Below are 23602 nucleotides of genomic sequence, written 5' to 3' on the forward strand. Positions count from 1 at the left end.
TACCCTGCATTATATACTCTACTCCCTGCATTATAGACTCTATACCCTGCATTATATACTCTACTCCCTGCATTATAGACTCTATACCCTGGATTATATACTCTACTCCCTGCATTATAGACTCTAAACCCTGCATTATATACTCTACTCCCTGCATTACAGACTCTACTCCCTGCATTATATACTCTACTCCCTGCATTATAGACTCTATACCCTGCATTATATACTCTACTTCCTGCATTATAGACTCTATACCCTGCATTATATACTCTACTCCCTGCATTATAGACTCTATACCCTGCATTATATACTCTACTCCCTGCATTACAGACTCTACTCCCTGCATTATATACTCTATACCCTGCATTATAGACTCTATACCCTGCATTATAGACTCTATACCCTGCATTATATACTCTACTCCCTGCATTATATACTCTACTCCCTGCATTATATACTCTACTCCCTTCATTATAGACTCTATACCCTGCATTATAGACTCTATACCCTGCATTATAGACTCTATACCCTGCATTATATACTCTACTCCCTTCATTATATACTCTACTCCCTGCATTATAGACTCTACTCCCTGCATTATAAACTCTATACCCTGCATTATATACTCTACTCCCTGCATTATAGACTCTACTCCCTGCATTATAGACTCTATACCCTGCATTATAGACTCAATACCCTGCATTATATACTCTACTCCCTGCATTATAGACTCTACTCCCTGCATTATAGACTCTATACCCTGCATTATATACTCTACTCCCTGCATTATAGACTCTATACCCTGCATTATATACTCTACTCCCTGCATTACAGACTCTACTCCCTGCATTATATACTCTATACCCTGCATTATAGACTCTATACCCTGCATTATAGACTCTATACCCTGCATTATATACTCTACTCCCTGCATTATATACTATACTCCCTGCATTATATACTCTACTCCCTGCATTATAGACTCTACTCCCTGCATTATAGACTCTATACCCTGCATTATATACTCTACTCCCTACATTATAGACACTACTCCCTGCATTATAGACTCTATACCCTGCATTATAGACTCTATACCCTGCATTATATACTCTACTCCCTTCATTATATACTCTACTCCCTGCATTATAGACTCTACTCCCTGCATTATAGACTCTATACCCTGCATTATATACTCTACTCCCTGCATTATAGACTCTACTCCCTGCATTATAGACTCTATACCCTGCATTATAGACTCTATACCCTGCATTATATACTCTACTCCCTGCATTATAGACTCTACTCCCTGCATTATAGACTCTATACCCTGCATTATATACTCTACTCCCTGCATTATAGACACTACTCCCTGCATTATAGACTCTATACCCTGCATTATATACTCTACTCCCTACATTATAGACACTACTCCCTGCATTATAGACTCTATACCCTGCATTATATACTCTACTCCCTGCATTATATACTCGACTCCATGCATTATATACTCTATACCCTGCATTATATACTCTACTCCCTGCATTATAGACTCTATACCCTGCATTATATACTCTACTCCCTGCATTATAGACTCTATACCCTGCATTATATACTCTACTCCCTGCATTATAGACTCTATACCCTGCATTATATACTCTACTCCCTGCATTACAGACTCTACTCCCTGCATTATATACTCTATACCCTGCATTATAGACTCTATACCCTGCATTATAGACTCTATACCCTGCATTATATACTCTACTCCCTGCATTATATACTCTACTCCCTGCATTATATACTCTACTCCCTGCATTATAGACTCTACTCCCTGCATTATAGACTCTATACCCTGCATTATATACTCTACTCCCTACATTATAGACACTACTCCCTGCATTATAGACTCTATACCCTGCATTATATACTCTACTCCCTGCATTATATACTCGACTCCCTGCATTATATACTCTATACCCTGCATTATATACTCTACTCCCTGCATTATAGACTCTATACCCTGCATTATATACTCTACTCCCTGCATTATAGACTCTATACCCTGCATTATATACTCTACTCCCTGCATTATAGACTCTATACCCTGCATTATATACTCTACTCCCTGCATTATAGACTATACCCTGCATTATATACTCTACTCCCTGCATTATAGTCGCTACTCCCTGCACTTTAGACACTACTCCCTGCATTATAGACTCTATACCCTGCATTATATACTCTACTCCCTGCATTATATACTCTACTCCCTGCATTATAGACTCTATACCCTGCATTATATACTCTACTCCCTGCATTATATACTCTACTCCCTGCATTATAGACTCTATACCCTGCATTATATACTCTACTCCCTGCATTATAGACTCTATACCCTGCATTATATACTCTACTCCCTGCATTATAGACTCTATACCCTGCATTATATACTCTACTCCCTGCATTACAGACTCTACTCCCTGCATTATATACTCTACTCCCTGCATTATAGACTCTATACCCTGCATTATATACTCTACTTCCTGCATTATAGACTCTATACCCTGCATTATATACTCTACTCCCTGCATTATAGACTCTATACCCTGCATTATATACTCTACTCCCTGCATTACAGACTCTACTCCCTGCATTATATACTCTATACCCTGCATTATAGACTCTATACCCTGCATTATAGACTCTATACCCTGCATTATATACTCTACTCCCTGCATTATATACTCTACTCCCTGCATTATATACTCTACTCCCTGCATTATAGACTCTACTCCCTGCATTATATACTCTACTCCCTGCATTATAGACTCTATACCCTGCATTATATACTCTACTCCCTGCATTATAGACTCTATACCCTGCATTATATACTCTACTCCCTGCATTATATACTCTACTCCCTGCATTATAGACTCTATACCCTGCATTATATACTCTACTTCCTGCATTATAGACTCTACTCCCTGCATTATATACTCTACTCCCTGCATTATAGACTCTATACCCTGCATTATATACTCTACTTCCTGCATTATATACTCTACTCCCTGCATTATAGACTCTATACCCTGCATTATATACTCTACTTCCTGCATTATATACTCTACTCCCTGCATTATATACTCTACTCCCTGCATTATAGACTCTACTCCCTGCATTATATACTCTATACCCTGCATTATAGACTCTATACCCTGCATTATAGACTCTATACCCTGCATTATATACTCTACTCCCTGCATTATATACTCTACTCCCTGCATTATATACTCTACTCCCTGCATTATAGACTCTACTCCCTGCATTATATACTCTACTCCCTGCATTATAGACTCTATACCCTGCATTATATACTCTACTCCCTGCATTATAGACTCTATACCCTGCATTGTATACTCTACTCCCTGCATTATATACTCTACTCCCTGCATTATAGACTCTATACCCTGCATTATATACTCTACTTCCTGCATTATAGACTCTACTCCCTGCATTATATACTCTACTCCCTGCATTATAGACTCTATACCCTGCATTATATACTCTACTCCCTGCATTACAGACTCTACTCCCTGCATTATATACTCTACTCCCTGCATTATAGACTCTATACCCTGCATTATATACTCTACTTCCTGCATTATAGACTCTATACCCTGCATTATATACTCTACTCCCTGCATTATATACTCTACTCCCTGCATTATAGACTATACCCTGCATTATATACTCTACTCCCTGCATTATAGTCGCTACTCCCTGCACTTTAGACACTACTCCCTGCATTATAGACTCTATACCCTGCATTATATACTCTACTCCCTGCATTATATACTCTACTCCCTGCATTATAGACTCTATACCCTGCATTATATACTCTACTCCCTGCATTATATACTCTACTCCCTGCATTATAGACTCTATACCCTGCATTATATACTCTACTCCCTGCATTATAGACTCTATACCCTGCATTATATACTCTACTCCCTGCATTATAGACTCTATACCCTGCATTATATACTCTACTCCCTGCATTACAGACTCTACTCCCTGCATTATATACTCTACTCCCTGCATTATAGACTCTATACCCTGCATTATATACTCTACTTCCTGCATTATAGACTCTATACCCTGCATTATATACTCTACTCCCTGCATTATAGACTCTATACCCTGCATTATATACTCTACTCCCTGCATTACAGACTCTACTCCCTGCATTATATACTCTACTCCCTGCATTATAGACTCTATACCCTGCATTATATACTCTACTTCCTGCATTATAGACTCTATACCTTGCATTATATACTCAAATCCCTGCATTATATACTCTACTCCCTGCATTATAGTCGCTACTCCCTGCACTTTAGACACTACTCCCTGCATTATAGACTCTATACCCTGCATTATATACTCTACTCCCTGCATTATATACTCTACTCCCTGCATTATAGACTCTATACCCTGCATTATATACTCTACTCCCTGCATTATATACTCTACTCCCTGCATTATAGTCGCTACTCCCTGCACTTTAGACACTACTCCCTGCATTATAGAATCTATACCCTGCATTATATACTCTACTCCCTGCATTATATACTCTACTCCCTGCATTATAGACTCTGTACCCTGCACTTTAGACACTACTCCCTGCATTATAGACTCTATACCCTGCATTATATACTCTACTCCCTGCATTATATACTCTACTCCCTGCATTATAGACTCTATACCCTGCATTATATACTCTACTTCCTGCATTATAGACTCTATACCCTGCATTATATACTCTACTCCCTGCATTACAGACTCTACTCCCTGCATTATATACTCTACTCCCTGCATTATAGACTCTATACCCTGCATTATATACTCTACTTCCTGCATTATAGACTCTATACCCTGCATTATATACTCTACTCCCTGCATTATATACTCTACTCCCTGCATTATAGACTATACCCTGCATTATATACTCTACTCCCTGCATTATAGTCGCTACTCCCTGCACTTTAGACACTACTCCCTGCATTATAGACTCTATACCCTGCATTATATACTCTACTCCCTGCATTATATACTCTACTCCCTGCATTATAGACTCTATACCCTGCATTATATACTCTACTCCCTGCATTATATACTCTACTCCCTGCATTATATACTCTACTCCCTGCATTATAGACTCTACTCCCTGTATTATAGACTCTATACCCTGCATTATATACTCTACTCCCTGCATTATAGACTCTATACCCTGCATTATATACTCTACTCCCTGCATTATATACTCTACTCCCTGCATTATAGTCGCTACTCCCTGCACTTTAGACACTACTCCCTGCATTATAGACTCTATACCCTGCATTATATACTCTACTCCCTGCATTATATACTCTACTCCCTGCATTATAGACTCTACTCCCTGCATTATAGACTCTACTCCCTGCATTATAGACTCTATACCCTGCATTATATACTCTACTCCCTGCATTATAGACTCTATACCCTGCATTATATACTCTACTTCCTGCATTATAGACTCTATACCCTGCATTATATACTGTACTCTAATCCCTGCATTATATACTCTACTCCCTGCATTATAGACTCTATACCCTGCATTATATACTCTACTCCCTGCATTATAGACTCTACTCCCTGCATTATAGACTCTACTCCCTGCATTATAGACTCTATACCCTGCATTATATACTCTACTCCCTGCATTATTGACACTACTCCCTGCATTATAGACTCTATACCCTGCATTATAGACTCTACTCCCTGCATTATAGACTCTACTCCCTGCATTATAGACTCTATACCCTGCATTATATACTCTACTCCCTGCATTATAGACTATATACCCTGCATTATAGACTCTACTCCCTGCGTTATAGACTCTACTCCCTGCATTATATACTCTACTCCCTGCATTATAGACTCTATACCCTGCATTATAGACTCTACACCCTGCATTATAGACTCTACTCCCTGCATTATATACTCTACTCCCTGCATTATAGTCTCTATACCCTGCATTATAGACTCTACTCCCTGCATTATAGACTCTATACCCTGCATTATAGACTCTACTCCCTGCATTATAGACTCTACTCCCTGCATTATAGACTCTATACCCTACATTATATACTCTACTCCCTGCATTATGGACTCTATACCCTGCATTATATACTCTACTCCCTGCGTTATAGACTCTACTCCCTGCATTATAGACTCTACTCCCTGCATTATATACTCTACTCCCTACATTATAGACTCTACTCCCTGCATTATAGACTCTATACCCTGCATTATAGACTCTACTCCCTACATTATAGACTCTACTCCCTGCATTATAGACACCATTCCCTGCATTATAGACTCTACTCCTTGCGTTATATACTTTACTCCCTGCATTATAGACTCTATACCCTGCATTATAGACACTACTCCCTGCATTATAGACACTACTCCCGGGATTATATACTCTACTCCCTGCATTATAGACTCTACTCCCTGCATAATAGACACCATTCCCTGCATTATAGACACCATTCCCTGCATTATAGACACTACTCCCTGCATTATAGACACCATTCCCTGCATTATAGACTCTATTCCCTGCATTATAGACACTCTTCCCTGCATTATAGACTCTCTTCCCTGCATTAGACACTGTTCCCTGCGTTTTAGATGCTATACCCTGCATTATAGTCTCTATTCCCTGCATTATAGACTCTATTCCCTGCATAATAGACTCTATTCCCTGCATTATAGACACTATTCCCTGCGTTTCAGATGCAATTCCCTGCATTATAGACTCTTTTCCCTGCATTATACACTATTCCCTGCATTATACACTATTTCCTGCATTATTGACTCTCTTCCCTGCATTATAGACTCTATTCCCTGCATTATAGACTCTTTCCCTGCGTTTTAGATGCTATTCCCTGCATTATAGACGCTGTTCCCTCTGTTTTAGATGCTCTTCCCTGCATTATAGACTCTATTCCTAGCATTTGACACTATTCCCTGTTTTAGATGCTATTCCCTGCATTATAGACTCTATTCCCTGCATTAGACCCTATTCCATGTTTTAGATGCTATTCCCTGCATTATTGACTCTATTCCCTGCATTAGACTCTATTCCCTGCGTTTTCCATGCTATTCCCTGCATTATAGACTCTATTCCCTGCACTAGACTCTATTCCCTGCGTTTTAGATGCTATTCCCTGCATTAGACACTATTCCTTGCGTTTTTGATGCTATTCCCTGCGTTTTTGATGCTATTCCCTGCATTTTAGACTCTATTCCCTGCATTATAGACTCTATTCCCTGCATTAGACACAATTCCCTGCATTTTAGATGCCATTCCCTGCATTATAGACTCTATTACCTGCATTTTAGATGCTATTCCCTGCATTAGACACAATTCCCTGCGTTTTAGATGCTATTCCCTGCATTATTGACTCTATTCCCTGCATTAGACTCTATTCCCTGTGTTTTCCATGCTATTCCCTGCATTATAGACTCTATTCCCTGCACTAGACTCTATTCCCTGCGTTTTAGATGCTATTCCCTGCATTATAGACTCTATTCCCTGCATTAGACACTATTCCATGTTTTAGATGCTATTCCCTGCATTATAGACTCTATTCCCTGCATTAGACACCATTCCCTGTTTTAGATGCTATTCCCTGCATTATAGACTCTATTCCCTGCACGAGACTCTATTCCCTGTTTTAGATGCTATTTCCTGCATTTTAGACTCTATTCCCTGCATTAGACACTATTCCTTGCGTTTTTGATGCTATTCCCTGCGTTTTTGATGCTATTCCCTGCATTTTAGACTCTATTCCCTGCATTATAGACTCTATTCCCTGCATTAGACACAATTCCCTGCGTTTTAGATGACATTCCCTGTATTATAGACTCTATTACCTGCATTTTAGACTCTATTCCCTGCATTATAGACTCTATTCCCTGCATTAGACACAATTCCCTGCGTTTTCCATGCTATTCCCTGCATTATAGACTCTATTCCCTGCACTAGACTCTATTCCCTGCGTTTTAGATGCTATTCCCTGCATTATAGACTCTATTCCCTGCATTAGACTCTATTCCCTGCGTTTTAGATGCTATTCCCTGCATTATACTCCATTTCCTGCATTAGACACTATTCCCTGCATTGTAGACTCATAATTACCTGCATTTTAGATGCTATTCTCTGCATTATAGACTCTATTCCCTGCATTATAGACGCTGTTCCCTGCATTATACTCTATTACCTGCATTTTAGACGCTATTCCCTGCATTATAGACTCTATTCCCTGCATTATAGACTCTATTCCCTGTATTAGACACTATTCCCTGCATTGTAGACTCATAATTACCTGCATTTTAGATGCTATTCTCTGCATTATAGACTCTATTCCCTGCATTATAGACGCTGTTCCCTGCATTATACTCTATTACCTGCATTTTAGATGCTATTCCCTGCATTATAGACTCTATTCCCTGCATTATAGACTCTCTTCCCTGCATTGGACACTGTTCCCTGCGTTTTAGATGCTATTCCCTGCATTATAGACTCTATTCCCTGCATAATAGCCTCTATTCCCTGCATTATAGACACTATCCCCTGGGTTTTAGATGCTATTCCCTGCATTATAGACAGTATTCCCTGCGTTAGACACTATTCCCTGCATTATAGACTCTATTCCCTGGGCAGAAATGAATGAAAAGGACTGTCATATCCACAAAACATCACCCATTGTCTTATACCCATGTCTGCGATTTGTCTGTAAGTGTTTCATGTCTGTCTGGGAGTTTTTAGAAAGCCCAGCAAAACATCAGGAATTTTTCACAATGCAATACTTATTTATGATCTTCTATGTAGAAAACCCCTGTTCTAACGAGTGTGGCTTGTGATCGTCGTAGAGCAAAAGAGACAGCATGTCGGTCTTCGTGAGAGTATGCTTTGATGCCATGATGGGGTCATAATAGTCTGAAGCTCAAACTGTTCGGACTTTAGAGACGTTTTTGTGATAACAACTGGTTTCTGAATGTTGTCTCAACAACGACAGCATGTATCCAGGACAAATAGACGCATCAAATGACATGTCCAGGAAGTCTGTACCTCGAACAGGCGAGTCAGGAAGTGTTCAGAACAGCTCAAACTCTGCCTGCGCCAAATTAGGCCTGGTTAGTCTGATATATGGTTTTCTTTGGATTCATAGACAGAATGGAGGTATGGAACCATGTCATTTTAATACATAATTTCCTTTACTTTACTACCTATCTTTCAGACGCAACTCTTACTGGCAGCGGTAGAGGAAGAGGGACAACCGGAGGAGGGCAGGAGAGAGATGGCAGAGACCCTGCTAACTGCCCTGACAGACAGACAGCAGCACAGACAGACCTGGAGAGACAGGTAAGCAAATAACCACCAACAACAGTAAACAACAACAGCAGTAACCCCCCCCCCCCACACACACAGGAATACACACACAATACATATTATACACACATGTTATTACATATACACCCATAACACCCTCCCACACAAAACATAATATGTTTATTTTAGCTGTTCCATCTCTCTCTCCACTCTGGTAGTGGTAACACCCTACCCCCCACTGCTTTGGTGCCCTTGTCTCAGAAAGACACACTCAGCCACACACACAGGCATGCATACACAGGAATGCACACACATATCTGTGCGCGCGCGCACACACACACACACACACAAATGCATCTTTTGCCCAGTGGGTTAAATAATGAATTGTGTAGATCATCCTCTAACGGAAAACCAATGGTCCAAGCCTCATCTCTCTGTCAGAACCTTGTAGGACGGCCAGAATTAGTGTGACTAAGTCAATGGAGGCCAGAGAAAAAAAGTGGAACTTTGCATGGCGTCTGTAAAAACAAGCGTATCTCTGTGAAATGTCAACGGAGAACTGAGCGAATACCAAGCTTCTTTTTTCACAGCCTTTTACGTTTAATCAGGGTCGTGTGCAAATGTAGCTTTTAGAGAAACACCCCACTGAACGATTCAGAACATGAATAATAATATTTGTCTTGTTAAGATGTATTTTATAATGTAAGGAAGTGAAATTTCATAACCAAAGCGCCTTTTCACCCACTCTGCCCAGAGTGGGTGAACACCCTACATATTATTACATATACACCCATAACACCCTCCCACACAAAACATAATGTGTTTGTTTTAGCTGTTCCATCTCTCTCTCCACTGGTAGTGGTAACCCCCCCTCTACTGTTTCGGTGCCTTTTTCTCAGAAAGACACACACACACACACACACACACACACACAGCCGCTCTCCGAGGGTGTCTCAGGGGGAGTTGGGATGTACATTTCCATTTCACACCTCACACTTGTACAGGTTACCCGCTTGTACCTGCAGTGAAACAGGACAAATATAAGCACCCCCTATTTGAACTTTGACACACACACACACACTACATATTATTACATATACACCCATAACACCCTCCCACACAAAACATTATGTGTTTTGTGTGGGAGAATGTTATGTAAGGGATAATCAACCAGGGCCTATGCGTTCTATTGAAAACAATGCACGATGTGGAAGGTGTGTCCCACGACACGCCAGTGTGAATAGTAGCTAGAATAGTTTACCAATAAAAGTCCATGGAGGGGTCTGAAAAGTCACAAAGTTGGCAACGTTGGAAATAATGTATGTCCTAGAATGCCCTTCAAGCCAATCAGAAATGAGTATTCAACAATGCCATGGTATAATTAAGCAGTAAGGCCAGAGGGGGTGTGTTATATGGCCAATATACTACAGCAAAGGGCTGTCCTTATGCACGACTCAACGCGGAGTGCCTGGATACAGCCCCTTAGCCGTGGTATATTGGCCATATACCATAAATCACCCATGGTCACCCATGGTATATGGTCTGACATACCACGTCTGTCTGCCAATCAGCTTTCATAAACCACCTAGTTTATAAGGATGTATATGTAATAATGTGTGTGTATAATGTGTAGTGTGTGTATGTTCCTGTGTGTGTGTGTGTGCGTCCGCAATGATGTGTGTGTGCATTCCCGTGTGTTGTATGCCTGTGTGTGTAGCTTAGTGTGTGTCTTTCTGAGACAACGGCACCAAAGCAGTAGAGTGGGGGTCATAATTAGCCACGGGGCCCCAGCTGTAAGGAACTCTCTCTCCCTGTGTGTCCCAGCCTGGACACCCTGTGGTCAGGGGCAGACGAGACCCAGGCCCTGGCTCTGGTAAGAACCTAAAGAGCATGGAGGGGAATGAACACACACAGACCACACACTACAGATTAATACCAACCAGGGACAAACACACACAGACCACACACTACAGATTAATACCAACCAGGGACAAACACACACAGACTACACACTACAGATGAATACCAACCAGGGACAAACACACACAGACCACACACTACAGATGAATACCAACCAGGGACAAACACACACAGACCACACACTACAGATTGATACCAACCAGGGACAAACACACACAGACCACACACTACAGATTAATATCAACCAGGGACAAACACACACAGACCACACACTACAGATTAATACCAACCAGGAACAAACACACACAGATCACACACTACAGATTAATACCAACCAGGAACAAACACACAGACCACACACTACAGATTAATACCAACCAGGGACAAACACACACAGACCACACACTACTGATTAATACCAACCAGGGACAAACACACACAGACCACACACTACAGATTAATACCAACCGGGGAATGAACACACACAGACCACACACTACAGATTAATACCAACCAGGGACAAACACACACAGACTACACACTACAGATTGATACCAACCAGGGACAAACACACACAGACCACACACTACAGATTAATATCAACCAGGGACAACACACACACAGACCACACACTACAGATTAATACCAACCAGGAACAAACACACACAGATCACACACTACAGATTAATACCAACCAGGAACAAACACACAGACCACACACTACAGATTAATACCAACCAGGGACAAACACACACAGACCACACACTACAGATTAATACCAACCAGGGACAAACACACAGACCACACACTACAGATTAATACAAACCGGGGAATGAACACACACAGACCACACACTACAGATTAATACCAACCAGGGACAAACACACACAGACCACACACTACAGATGATTACCAACCAGGGACAAACACACACAGACCACACACTACAGATTGATACCAACCAGGGACAAACACACACAGACCACACACTACAGATTAATACCAACCAGGGACAAACACACAGACCACACACTACAGATTAATACCAACCAGGGACAAACACACAGACCACACACTACAGATTAATACCAACCAGGGACAAACACACACAGACCACACACTACAGATTAATACCAACCAGGGACAAACACACAGACCACACACTACAGATTAATACCAACCAGGGACAAACACACACAGACCACACACTACAGATGAATACCAACCAGGGACAAACACATAGACCACACACTACAGATTCAGATTAATACCAACCAGGGACAAACACACACAGACCACACACTACAGATTAATACCAACCAGGGACAAAGACATAGACCACAAACTACAGATTAATACCAACCAGGGACAAACACACACAGACCACACACTACAGATTAATACCAACCAGGGACAAACACACACAGACCACACACTACAGATGAATACCAACCAGGGACAAACACATAGACCACACACTACAGATTCAGATTCATGCCAACCAGGGAAATGTTTATTTCTCCAAAAAGGCATTAAGCACACTTCTGCTGGCTATCTGGACAGACAGCCCCCTACCCTCTCCCCTCCATACCCTCTGTCACCCCCATAACCCTGTGGCCCGCCTCTGTTTTGATGTGGCCCTTTTGTTGACCCGAGCTACGCCCTGACCAGATGATTCTTGTAAACAGACAGTTTCCACACACCTCGTCGGCCTCTCAGCCTCTGGAGGAGGGAAGGAGGGAGGGCTGGCCATCTGAACTGCATTCCTAACGCAGGTGCTGAAAGCTAGAAACCATCCCACTAGTCACTACACCCACCCCTCAACACTACTACAACACCCGCACTACCAACCCACAAATGTCTGTTCCAGCCCAGCCGCACACACACACACACAGCCCAGCCCTCACACTTCGCAGGGAAACCAATAACAAGGCTCAGGACAGGAAATGCAGGGTCCCTGTCTTCGATTCAGACAGGAGTTTATTTAATCAGCAGGATAGAGTGATTAGATTGGGGGGACAGCGCCATACACGCACACACACACACACACACACACACACACACACACACACACACACACACACACACACACAGACATATACACAGACATATACACACACAGACATATATACACACACACACATACACATACATATACACACACACACATACAGCCGTAATGTGTTTGAACTCCGACTGCTCCCTATCTCTCTGCACGCAGGTAATGCATCTCCCCAAAAAGCAAGCTGGGGGTCGTCTGTGAAGTGGCCGTCAACAGACGACGTTTAGACAAAACGAAACACATGGCCTCGCGCAATGTTAAGAGACGATTCTGATAATGATTTGAGATATGGAGGGATAAGGGAAAAGAAACACGTTGTGATGAAAGATAGCTTCACTTTGGGGTCTCTGCAGGATTTTGTTCAGAAGTAGTTTCATTGTTCCTAATCAAAGATAAACAATATGAATGTTGATATATTAGAAAGAGAAAGAGAGACCAAAGTTCATCTCAGTTTAGTCTGACAGATTCAAACATTCATTTATTTCCATAAAACCACTCACCAAAATTGTACTTTTTAAAATGAACCAGTAGATTAATTTGACTGTTTTTATGTGTTCTATTTATATGAAGGTTTAATTAGGTTTCAGTAGACTCAGTATTCAACAGGCTCCACTGTCTGCGTTCTGCTGTTCTTTTGTTTCCGTGGAAACCATTCAGAGAATAATGCTCGCTAAAGGTTTCAAAACACAAAACAACATGATGGATTACTCTAGCTAAAGGCACAGAAACATAAACACAGCAAGCTGATTGATGAAGTTTTTCCCTGACTTTTGTTTCTTAAACACGACCAGTTAAAGCACTAGAGCGCTCAGCGAACCTGTGCCTGCTAGCTCTCAGCCCAGTATTCCCTCAGGTACTTTTACCACTATATATATATATATATATATATATATATATATATATATATATATATAGATAGATAGATAGATAGATAGATATGTGATTAGATTGGGGGGACAGCGCCATACACGCACATATATATATATATATATATATATATATAGAGAGAGATTCCCCGTGACCGCCAGGTCTTCACCAGTGAATTATGGGTACTCAGGGTGAGGAATGCCTTCGCTCCCCCAGCACTGTGAGGGCCGTCCATTCATCCCCACTGCAACAGTGAAGTTATGAAGCCTTTCTTATTCTTATGAGCTTTTTGTCCTGTAACTTGGTTTCTGTTGGGTGCGTATTGAGAAAGCTTTGATATACAGTACCAGTCAAAAGTTCTGGACACCTACTCATTCAAGGGTTTTTCTTTATTTTTACTATTTTCTACATTGTAATATAATAGTGAAGACATCAAAACTATGAAGTAACACTAGTAGTAACAAAAGCAGTGTTTTTTGAGATCCTTCAAAGTAGCCACCCTTTGCCTTGATGACAGATTTGCACACTCTTGGCATTCTCTCAACCAGCTTCATGAAGAATGCTTTTCCAAAAGCCTTGAATTCCCACATATGCTGAGCACTTATTTGGCTGCTTTTACTTCATCGGTCCATCTCATCCCAAACTATCTCAATTGGGTTTAGGTCGGATGATTGTGGAGGCCAGGTCATCTAATGCAGCACCATCACTCTCCTTCTTGGTCAAATAGCCCATACACATCCTGGAGGTGTGTTTTGGGTCATTGTCCTGTTGAAAAACAAATGATAGTCTCACTAAGCGCAAACCAGATGGGATGGCGTATCGCTGCAGAATGCTGGGTAGCTATGCTGGTTAAGTGTGCCTTGAATTCTAAATAAATCATTGACAGTGTCACCAGCAAATCACCATCTCACCTCCTCCTCCATGCTTCACGGTGGGAACCACACATGCAGAGATCATCCGTTCACCTACTCTGCGTCTCACAAAGACACGGCGGTTAGAACCAAAAATCTCAAATTTGGATTCAGACCAAAGGACAGATTTCCGCTGGTCTAATGTCCATTGCTCGTGTTTCTTGGCCCAAGCAAGTCTCTTCTTATTATTGGTGTCCTTTCGTAGTGGTTTCTTTGCAGCAATCTGACCATGAAGGCCTGATTCACGCAGTCTCCTCTGAACAGTTGATGTTGATGTCTGTAATTTGAACTCTGTGAAGCATTTATTTATTTGGGCTGCAATCTGAGGTACAGTTAATTGCCGATTTCTGAGGATGGTAACTAATGAACTTATCCTCTGCAGCATGATGAGAGCCAGAGCTCATGAGAGCCAGTTTCATCATAGCACTGGATGTTTTTTTTAGCTGTTCTTGCCATAATATGGACTCGGTCTTTTACCAAATAGGGCTCTTCTGCATACCAACCCTACCTTGTGATAACACAACTGATTGGCTCAAATGCATTAAGAAGGAAAGAAATTCCACAAATGAACATTTAACAAGGCACACCTGTTAATTGAAATACATTCCAGGTGACGACCTCATGAAGCTGGTTATGAGAATGCCAAGAGTGTGCAAAGCTGTCATTAAGGCAAAGGGTGGCTACTTTTAAGTATCTAAAATATATTTTGATTTGTTTAACACTTTTCTTTGTTTACTACATTATTCCATATGTGTTATTTAATCTTTTTGGTGTCTTAAATATTATTCTACAATGTAGAAAATAGTAAAAATAAAGAAAAACCCTTGAATGAGTCGGTTTGTCCAAACTTTTGACTGGTACTGTATATATGCTGTCTACCATGCCCTTAGATAAATGTCCTATGAGTGGCCCTCCAAACAGCCAGTATTCGGTCTGTGAGTGAGTGAGGGGGCTGTTCCCTAGCATGACAGTTAAAGAATACACCATGAGGGTAAGGTAAACACTAGGTACTTACTTATCCTTTGCCATCCAGAATGTATGACCCCTGGAAACTTTGCTATACTGGAGCCCTTTAGGTTGACATTGATTAGATCTGGGGAGCCTCGAGCCAGAGACCTGGAAGGTTGTTGTTAGTTGTCGTGTGGACATGAATCATGACTTCTTGTCGTAGTATGTTCTAACTTATTGACAGGTGTTGTGACCTGTGCTGTGCCTGCGGCCACCTCAAACCTTCCTGGGTGAGGTGACCCCGTGCCGACCTATCAGAGCCAAAGGTCATGCCTCTGGACCAATAAAAAGGCAGCACTGTCACAGCCGGCGAGCAAACACTGAAGGGAACAGCTGTGAATTTTGTACTGACCGTGCAAACTGCTGTAGGCTTTGTAAGGTCATTATATGATAATGAAAATGATTACAGAATTACATGGGGGTTTAGGACATGAGAGCGGCGGGGAGGGGAAGGGAGGAGGAGGAGGTAGAGGAGAGGGGGAGGCACATTGGGTTTGATAAATGGACTGTGAAGGTACCCATCTGGCCCTTCTCTGTGGCTTTTCTCTTCTTTTCTTTCATTCTGTTCCGTTCATTCTGCGTCTCGCTCTCTTTACTACCTCCCTTTCATTCCTCTCCTCTGTTCTCTTACCAGGCTCTGTGTAAAAGGAGTGTGGGGCGGGTGTGGAGTGTAAGATCAACAGAGTGTAGCCCCAGCCTTCCTCTGGAGGGGAGGAGAGGAGGGGAGGAGAGAGGGTAAGAGTAGGTGTTTATGACTCAGTAGGAGGGTTTCTGGCTGACACGGCAGCCTCTGTCCTCTCGGTTGGTATGCACAGAGCGCTGTGTGTGTGGACAGAACGGTAGGAGAGTGGGCAGCAGCCGATGACCTTTGACCTGGGAAGCAGTTGGACAGCTTCGACTGCGTAAATCAAGGGGCTGCTGTATTCCAGGGGCTCGGAAGTTCATCTTCCAATGGAAAACTGCATGACCTCAAACCATTACACTTCCTGACTACACAATGCTTTTCTCCACACGTCTTATTTCAGTTCAACATGACCATCATTGTCATTTCTAATTAGTTTACCATGAATAAATAGACTACTATATTTTTCCTCAAACTATTTAGTTATGTAATAATTGCATATATTTGTTAGTCCTTTTGCTTTGAAAAAGGTAATTGAAACTGATCTATTGTAGGTCTGTACTTGGCACAGTCTTTAGTACGGCAGTACAACTGTTATGTTCATTTTCATGTAGCTGCTTAGTGTATCTAGCTATTCTCACCAGCATTGTTGAGGTCTTTATTCTCTCTCACACAATACTCATCAGATCAGTGGGAGATAGAGAGATTTAGGTCCCGTTGATAGAGAGAGATGTACGTCTCATTGATAGAAAGATGTAGAGAAGAGAGAGATGTAGGTCTCATTGATAAAGAGATGAAGAGAGAGATGTAGGTCTCATTGATAGAGAGATGTATGTCTCATTGATAGAGAGATGTAGAGAAGAGAGAGATGTAGGTCTCATTGATAAAGAGATGAAGAGAGAGATGTAGGTCTCATTGATCGAAAGATGAAGAGAGAGATGTAGGTCTCATTGATGGAGAGGTGAGAGAGATGTAGGTCTCATTGATAGAGAGATGTAGGTCTCCAGGTCCACAGCTGCACTCATCACTCAGCTGTCCATCACTGTCCTCTGACCTGGGGTCCATCATCTCTTCTCCCACCCTCCACACCACCTTTGTTTACTGCCCCTGTCTACCCCTGCCCTCCCCTGCCCTCACCTAGGTACAGCGCTCCTGGACAAAAGGCCCAGCCTGTCATCAAGCCCATGGGTCAGCAAGGGCCACAGTAGGGTCACAGGGGCCCGGCTGGAGTTATGTTCAGGCTGTGGTAAGTTCTCCACTGTGTCAGCCACCAGTTGCACCCCTGGAGAGCCACTCAGAGAGAGAGAGAGAGAGAGACCCTCCTCTCATGTTACTCCTAACCCCCCTCCTGTGTCCTCCACCATGATGACATGTCCTTTGTGTCCTCAGTGACAGAGGGTGGGACCCAGAGAGAGGAACAATGGGGAGTCCCTGTCCCAGATGGGAATTTGAAAGATGGTACTCTTCTTGTTCCACAATGAAGAGGGACAGAGTGGACAGAGCCCAGGCTGCTGCAGTCCAGGCTGTGACACAGTGACAGGCCTGGTGACAGGAGCTATAGGACCCAGAGGGAGAGGCCCCATACTGTGGCAGGGTCCACCAACTACCAGAAAATAAACTTATTTTAACACATACACCCATAGCAGCAACAAGGGGAGTTCCCATAGACCAGGGGTGTCAACTCATTCCATGGAGGGTCTGCAGGTTTTTTCCTTCCAATGAACAGTAAGACAACCAGGTGAGGGCAGTTCCTTACTAATTAGTGACCTTAATTCCTCAATCAAGTACAAGGGAGGAGTGAAAACTAGAGGTTGACTGATTAATCGGAATGGCTGATTATTTAGTTTTCGTAACATGCGTTAATCAACATTTTTGGACACCGATCATGGCCGATTACATTGCACTCCACGAGGAGACTGCGTGGCAGGCTGTTATGCGAGTGCAGCAAGGAGGCAAGGTAAGGTGCTAGCTAGCATTAAACATATCTTATAAAAACAATCAATCTTAACATAATCACTAGTTAACTACACATGGTTGATGATATTGGGGCTGCAGGATAGCCTAGTGGTTAGAGCGTTGGACTAGTAACCGAAAGGTTGCAAGATCAAATCCCCGAGCTGACAAGGTAAAAATCTGTCGTTCTGCCCCTGAACAAGGCAGTTATCCCACTGTTCCTTGGCCATCATTGAAAATGAAAATGTGTTCTTAACTGACTTGCCTGGTTAAATAAAGGTAAAATAAATAAAAAATATGACTAGTTTATCTAGCTTGTCCTGGGTTGCATATAAACGATGCGTTGCATGTTCATTTATAATTATATCACCCGCCAAACGAGTGATTTAACAAGCGCATTTGCGAAAAAAGCACTGTCGGTGCACCAATGTGTACCTAACCATAAACATCAACGCCTCAAGTATATATTTTTAAACCTGCATATTTAGTTAATATTGCCTGCTAACATTAACATCTTTTAACTAGGGAAATTGTGTCACTTTTCTTGCGTTCTGTGCAATAGAGTCAGGGTATATGCAGCAGTTTGGGCTGCCTGGCTCGTTGCGAACTTTGTGAATATAACGAATGTCGTCGGGAGAAGGAGATGACCAAGGTGCAGCGTGGTAAGTATTCATAATGTGATTAATAAATACGAACACTTGAACAAAAACAACAAATAACAGTTCTGCAAGGTGCAATACACAAAACAACTACCCACAAACACAGGTGGGAACAGGGTACCTATGTATGGTTCTCAATCAGAGACAACGATTGACAGCTGCCTCTGATTGACAGCTGCCACCCCCAAAAGGTGCGGACTCCGGCCGCAAAACCTGAACCTATAGGGGAGGGTCTGGGTGGGCATTTCATCGCGGTGCCGGCTCTGGTGCGGGACGAAGACCCCACTCCACCTTAGTCTTGGCCCACTTAGGTGGCGCCTCTGGAGTGGCGACCCTCGCCGCAGACCCCGAACTGGGGACCATTACAGCAGGCCCCGAATAAGAGGGAGACTCTTGCGGCGCTGGACAGCCGGGAGACTCTGGCGGCACCGGACAGGCGGGAGTCTCTGGCGGCGCCGGACAGGCGGGAGACTTGGTTCTGGGAGCAGGCACAGAACTCACCAGGCTGGGGAGACCTACAGGCGGCCTCTTCCTTGGCCGAGGCACCGGATGCACTGGGCCGTGGAGGCGCACTGGAGGTCTCGAGCAACAAGCCTGCACAACCTGTCCTGGCTGGATACCCCCTGTAGCCCGGCAAGTGCGGAGAGTTAGAACAGGCCTCACTGGGCTGTGCTGGCGAACCGGGGACACCGTGCGTAGGGCTGGTGCCGTATAACCCGGGCCGAGGAGACGCACTGGAGACCAGATGCGCTGAGCCGGCTTCATCCCTCCTGGCTCGATTCGGGCTATGCGTGCGCACTGGGGACACCATGCGCTTAAGCACGGGGAGTTGGCTCAGGTCTCCTACCTGACTTCGCCAATCTCCCCGTGTGCTCCCCCCCAAAAATTCTGGGGCTGCCTCTTGTGCACGTTACCTTGAGCCAATTCCTCGTAGTGTCGCCGCTCTCTAGCTGCCTCCAGCTCCTCTTTAGGATGACGATACTCTCCAGGCTGTGCCCAGGGTCCCTTGCCGTCCAATATTTCCTCCCATGTCCAGGAATCCATTACCCGCTGCTTGGTCCTTTGGTGGTGGGTAGTTCTGTAACGAATGTCGTCGGGAGAAGGAGAAGACCAAGGTGCAGCGTGGTAAGTATTCATAATGCGTTTAATAAATAAGAACACTTGAACAAAAACAACAAACAAACAGTTCTGCAAGGTGCAATACACAAAACAACTACCCACAAACACAGGTGGGAACAGGCTACCTCAGTATGGTTCTCAATCAGAGACAACGATTGACAGCTGCCTTTGATTCGGAACCATACCAGGCCAAACACATAGAAATACAACACACAGAACAAAACATAGAAATGAAAAACACCCCAACTCACGCCCTGACCAAACCAAAATAGACATAAAAAAGTTCAGGACGTGACAGTGAAGACCATTTCTTCCTAACTAAGATGCCAATTTCGTCAAACGGGGGATGATTTAACAAAAGCGCATTTGCGAAAAAAGCACAATCGTTCACGAATGTACCTAACCATAAACATCAATGCCTTTCTTAAAATCAATACACAGAAGTATATTTTTTTACACATGCATATTTAGTTAAAAGAAATACAGGTTAGCAGGCAATATTGAACTAGGGAAATTGTGTCACTTCTCTTGCGTTCATTGTTCGCAGAGTCAGGGTATAGGCAGCAGTTTGGGCCGCCTGGCTCATTGCGAACTAATTTGCCAGAATTTTATGTAATAATGATATAACATTGAAGGATGTGCAATGTAACAGCAATATTTTGACTTATGGATGCCACCCGTTAGATAAAATACAGAACGGTTCCGTATTTCACTGAAAGAATAAACGTTTTGTTTTCGAAATTATAGTTTCCGGATTTGACCACATTAATTAATTAACCTAAGGCTCGTATTTCTGTGTGTTATTATATTATAATTAAGTCTATTATTTGATAGAGCAGTCTGACTGAGTGATGGTAGGCACCAGCAGGCTCGTAAGCATTCATTCAAACATCACTTTACTGTGTTTGCCAGCAGCTCTTCACCATGCTTTAAGCATTGCGCTGTTTATGACTTCAAGCCTATCAACTCCCGAGATTAGGCTGGCAATACTAAAGTACCTATTAGAACATCCAATAGTCAAAGGTATATGAAATACAAATGGTATAGAGAGAAATAGTCCTATAATAGCAGTCATCTGTTTACAACAGTCTGCCAGTCAACAGCAGTCATCTGTTTACAACACTCTGCCAGTCAACAGCAGTCATCTGTCTACAACACTCTGCCAGTCAACAGCTGTCATCTGTCTACAGCAGTCTTCCAGTCAACAGCAGTCATCTGTGTACAACACTACCAGTCAACAGCAGTCATCTATTTACAACAGTTTGTCAGTCAACAGCAGTCATCTGTCTACAACACTGCCAGTCAACATCAGTCATCTATTTACAACAGTCTGCCAGTCAACAACAGTCATCTGTCTACAACACTGCCAGTCATCTATTTACAACAGTCTGTCATTCAACAGCAGTCATCTATTTACAACAGTCTGTCAGTCAACAGCAGTCATCTATTTACAACAGTCTGTCAGTCAACAGCTGTCATCTGTCTACAACAGTCTGCCAGTCAACAGCAGTCATCTGTCTACACCACTGCCAGTCAACAGCAGTCATCTATTTACAACAGTCTGTCATTCAACAGCAGTCATCTGTCTACAACACGGCCAGTCAACAGTAGTCATCTGTCTACAGCAGTCTTCCAGTCAACAGCAGTCATCTGTCTACAGCAGTCTTCCAGTCAACAGCAGTTATCTGTCTACAACACTGCCAGTCAACAGCAGTCATCTGTCTACAACACTGCCAGTCAACAGCAGTCATCTGCCTACAACACTGCCAGTCAACAGCAGTCATCTATTTACAACAGTCTGTCAGTCAACAGCAGTCATCTGTCTACAACACTGCCAGTCAACAGCAGTCATCTGTCTACAACACTGCCAGTCAACAGCAGTCATCTATTTACAACAGTCTGTCAGTCAACAGCAAAGTGATTTTAATCCTCAACAACGTGTGCCTGTCATCACCTCTGTCTAGTCTAGACCTTCATGACCAGAGCCACATATCATCACAGGGTGATGTACATAGTCAGGGCGAGAGGTGGATGCCACTTGAAGGGAGGTTGTGAACCAACAGTCCACATGATAGGCTGAATCGTTGGCCGTTAGGGGCGAGAGTTGATGTCATGTGACACCAAACTTCATCGGCGTTCGTTAGCTGTTCATTAATGACTTGTGTACAGCTTTGCTCTCATTTGTTTAATTAGTGTGGCTGGTTTGGCCCCGGAAGAAGGGGGTGGCGAGGGTGGCGGGTGGTCTGGCTGGCTGCCGTGTTGGTGGGAGGGCAGTTGTTGAACAGAGCTCTGTGATGTAGTTGTCATCGGAGGGAACAGGTTAATCAGAGACAACATCTCAGACATCTTCCCCTTCGCTCCGTTGCTCCTTATCCCCTTAACAGGATAATATAGCTACTGTACCACCGCCTGCCAGCCAGCTCTGTCTGTCTGTCTGTCTGTCTGTCTGCCTGCCTGCCTGCCTGCCTTCCTTCCTTCCTTCCTTCCTTCCTTCCTTCCTTGGTGTACGTGCTCTCGCCAAAAGTTTGTTGGCTGCACCTTTGTGAGTCTCTCTACCTCAGGGTACTACGCTGTTATGTGCTGACGGGCAAACACTTGTGACTGGATCAACCATCATCTACTGCTCTCTCTCCCTCTCTCTCTCCCTCTACCTCTACCCCTCTCTATCTATATACCTCTCTCTCTACCTCTCTATACCTCTCTATACCTCTCTCTCTACCTCTCTCTCTCCCTCTCTCGCTCCCTCTCTCTCTACCTCTACCTCTACCTCTCTCTATCTATATACCTCCCCCTCTCTCTACCTCTCTCTCTACCTCTACATCTACCTCTCTCTATCTATATACCTCTCTCGCTCCCTCTCTCTCTCTACCTCTACCTCTCTCTATCTATATACCTCTCTCGCTCCCTCTCTCTCTACCTCTACCTCTCTCTATCTACCTCTCTCTCTCTACCTCTCTCTCTCTACCTCTACCTCTCTCTACCTCTCTCTCGACCTCTCTCTCTCTCTACCTCTCTCTCTCCCTCTCTCTCTCCACCTCTCAC

At 43.1% G+C, this 23602-nt stretch overlaps 1 protein-coding gene across 3 annotated transcripts in view; it reads left to right on the plus strand.

Moving 5' to 3' along the window:
• The window catches only part of LOC110526968 (alpha-ketoglutarate-dependent dioxygenase FTO), a 211395-nt gene that overhangs the window by 104355 nt on the left and 83438 nt on the right, over positions 1 to 23602 (plus strand). For 2 of the 3 annotated variants that reach the window (XM_036980992.1, XM_036980993.1), the window contains exon 8: positions 9348 to 9472. In XM_036980992.1, coding sequence (XP_036836887.1) covers positions 9348 to 9472 — 125 coding nt within the window. Of the gene's footprint in view, positions 1 to 9347; positions 9473 to 17970; positions 18076 to 18218; positions 18806 to 23602 lie in introns of those variants that run through there. The other variant, XM_036980994.1, reaches the window with a different exon arrangement.

The sequence above is a fragment of the Oncorhynchus mykiss genome, chromosome 6 (assembly GCF_013265735.2).
Source record: "Oncorhynchus mykiss isolate Arlee chromosome 6, USDA_OmykA_1.1, whole genome shotgun sequence".
NCBI classification, from domain to species: Eukaryota; Metazoa; Chordata; class Actinopteri; order Salmoniformes; family Salmonidae; genus Oncorhynchus; species Oncorhynchus mykiss.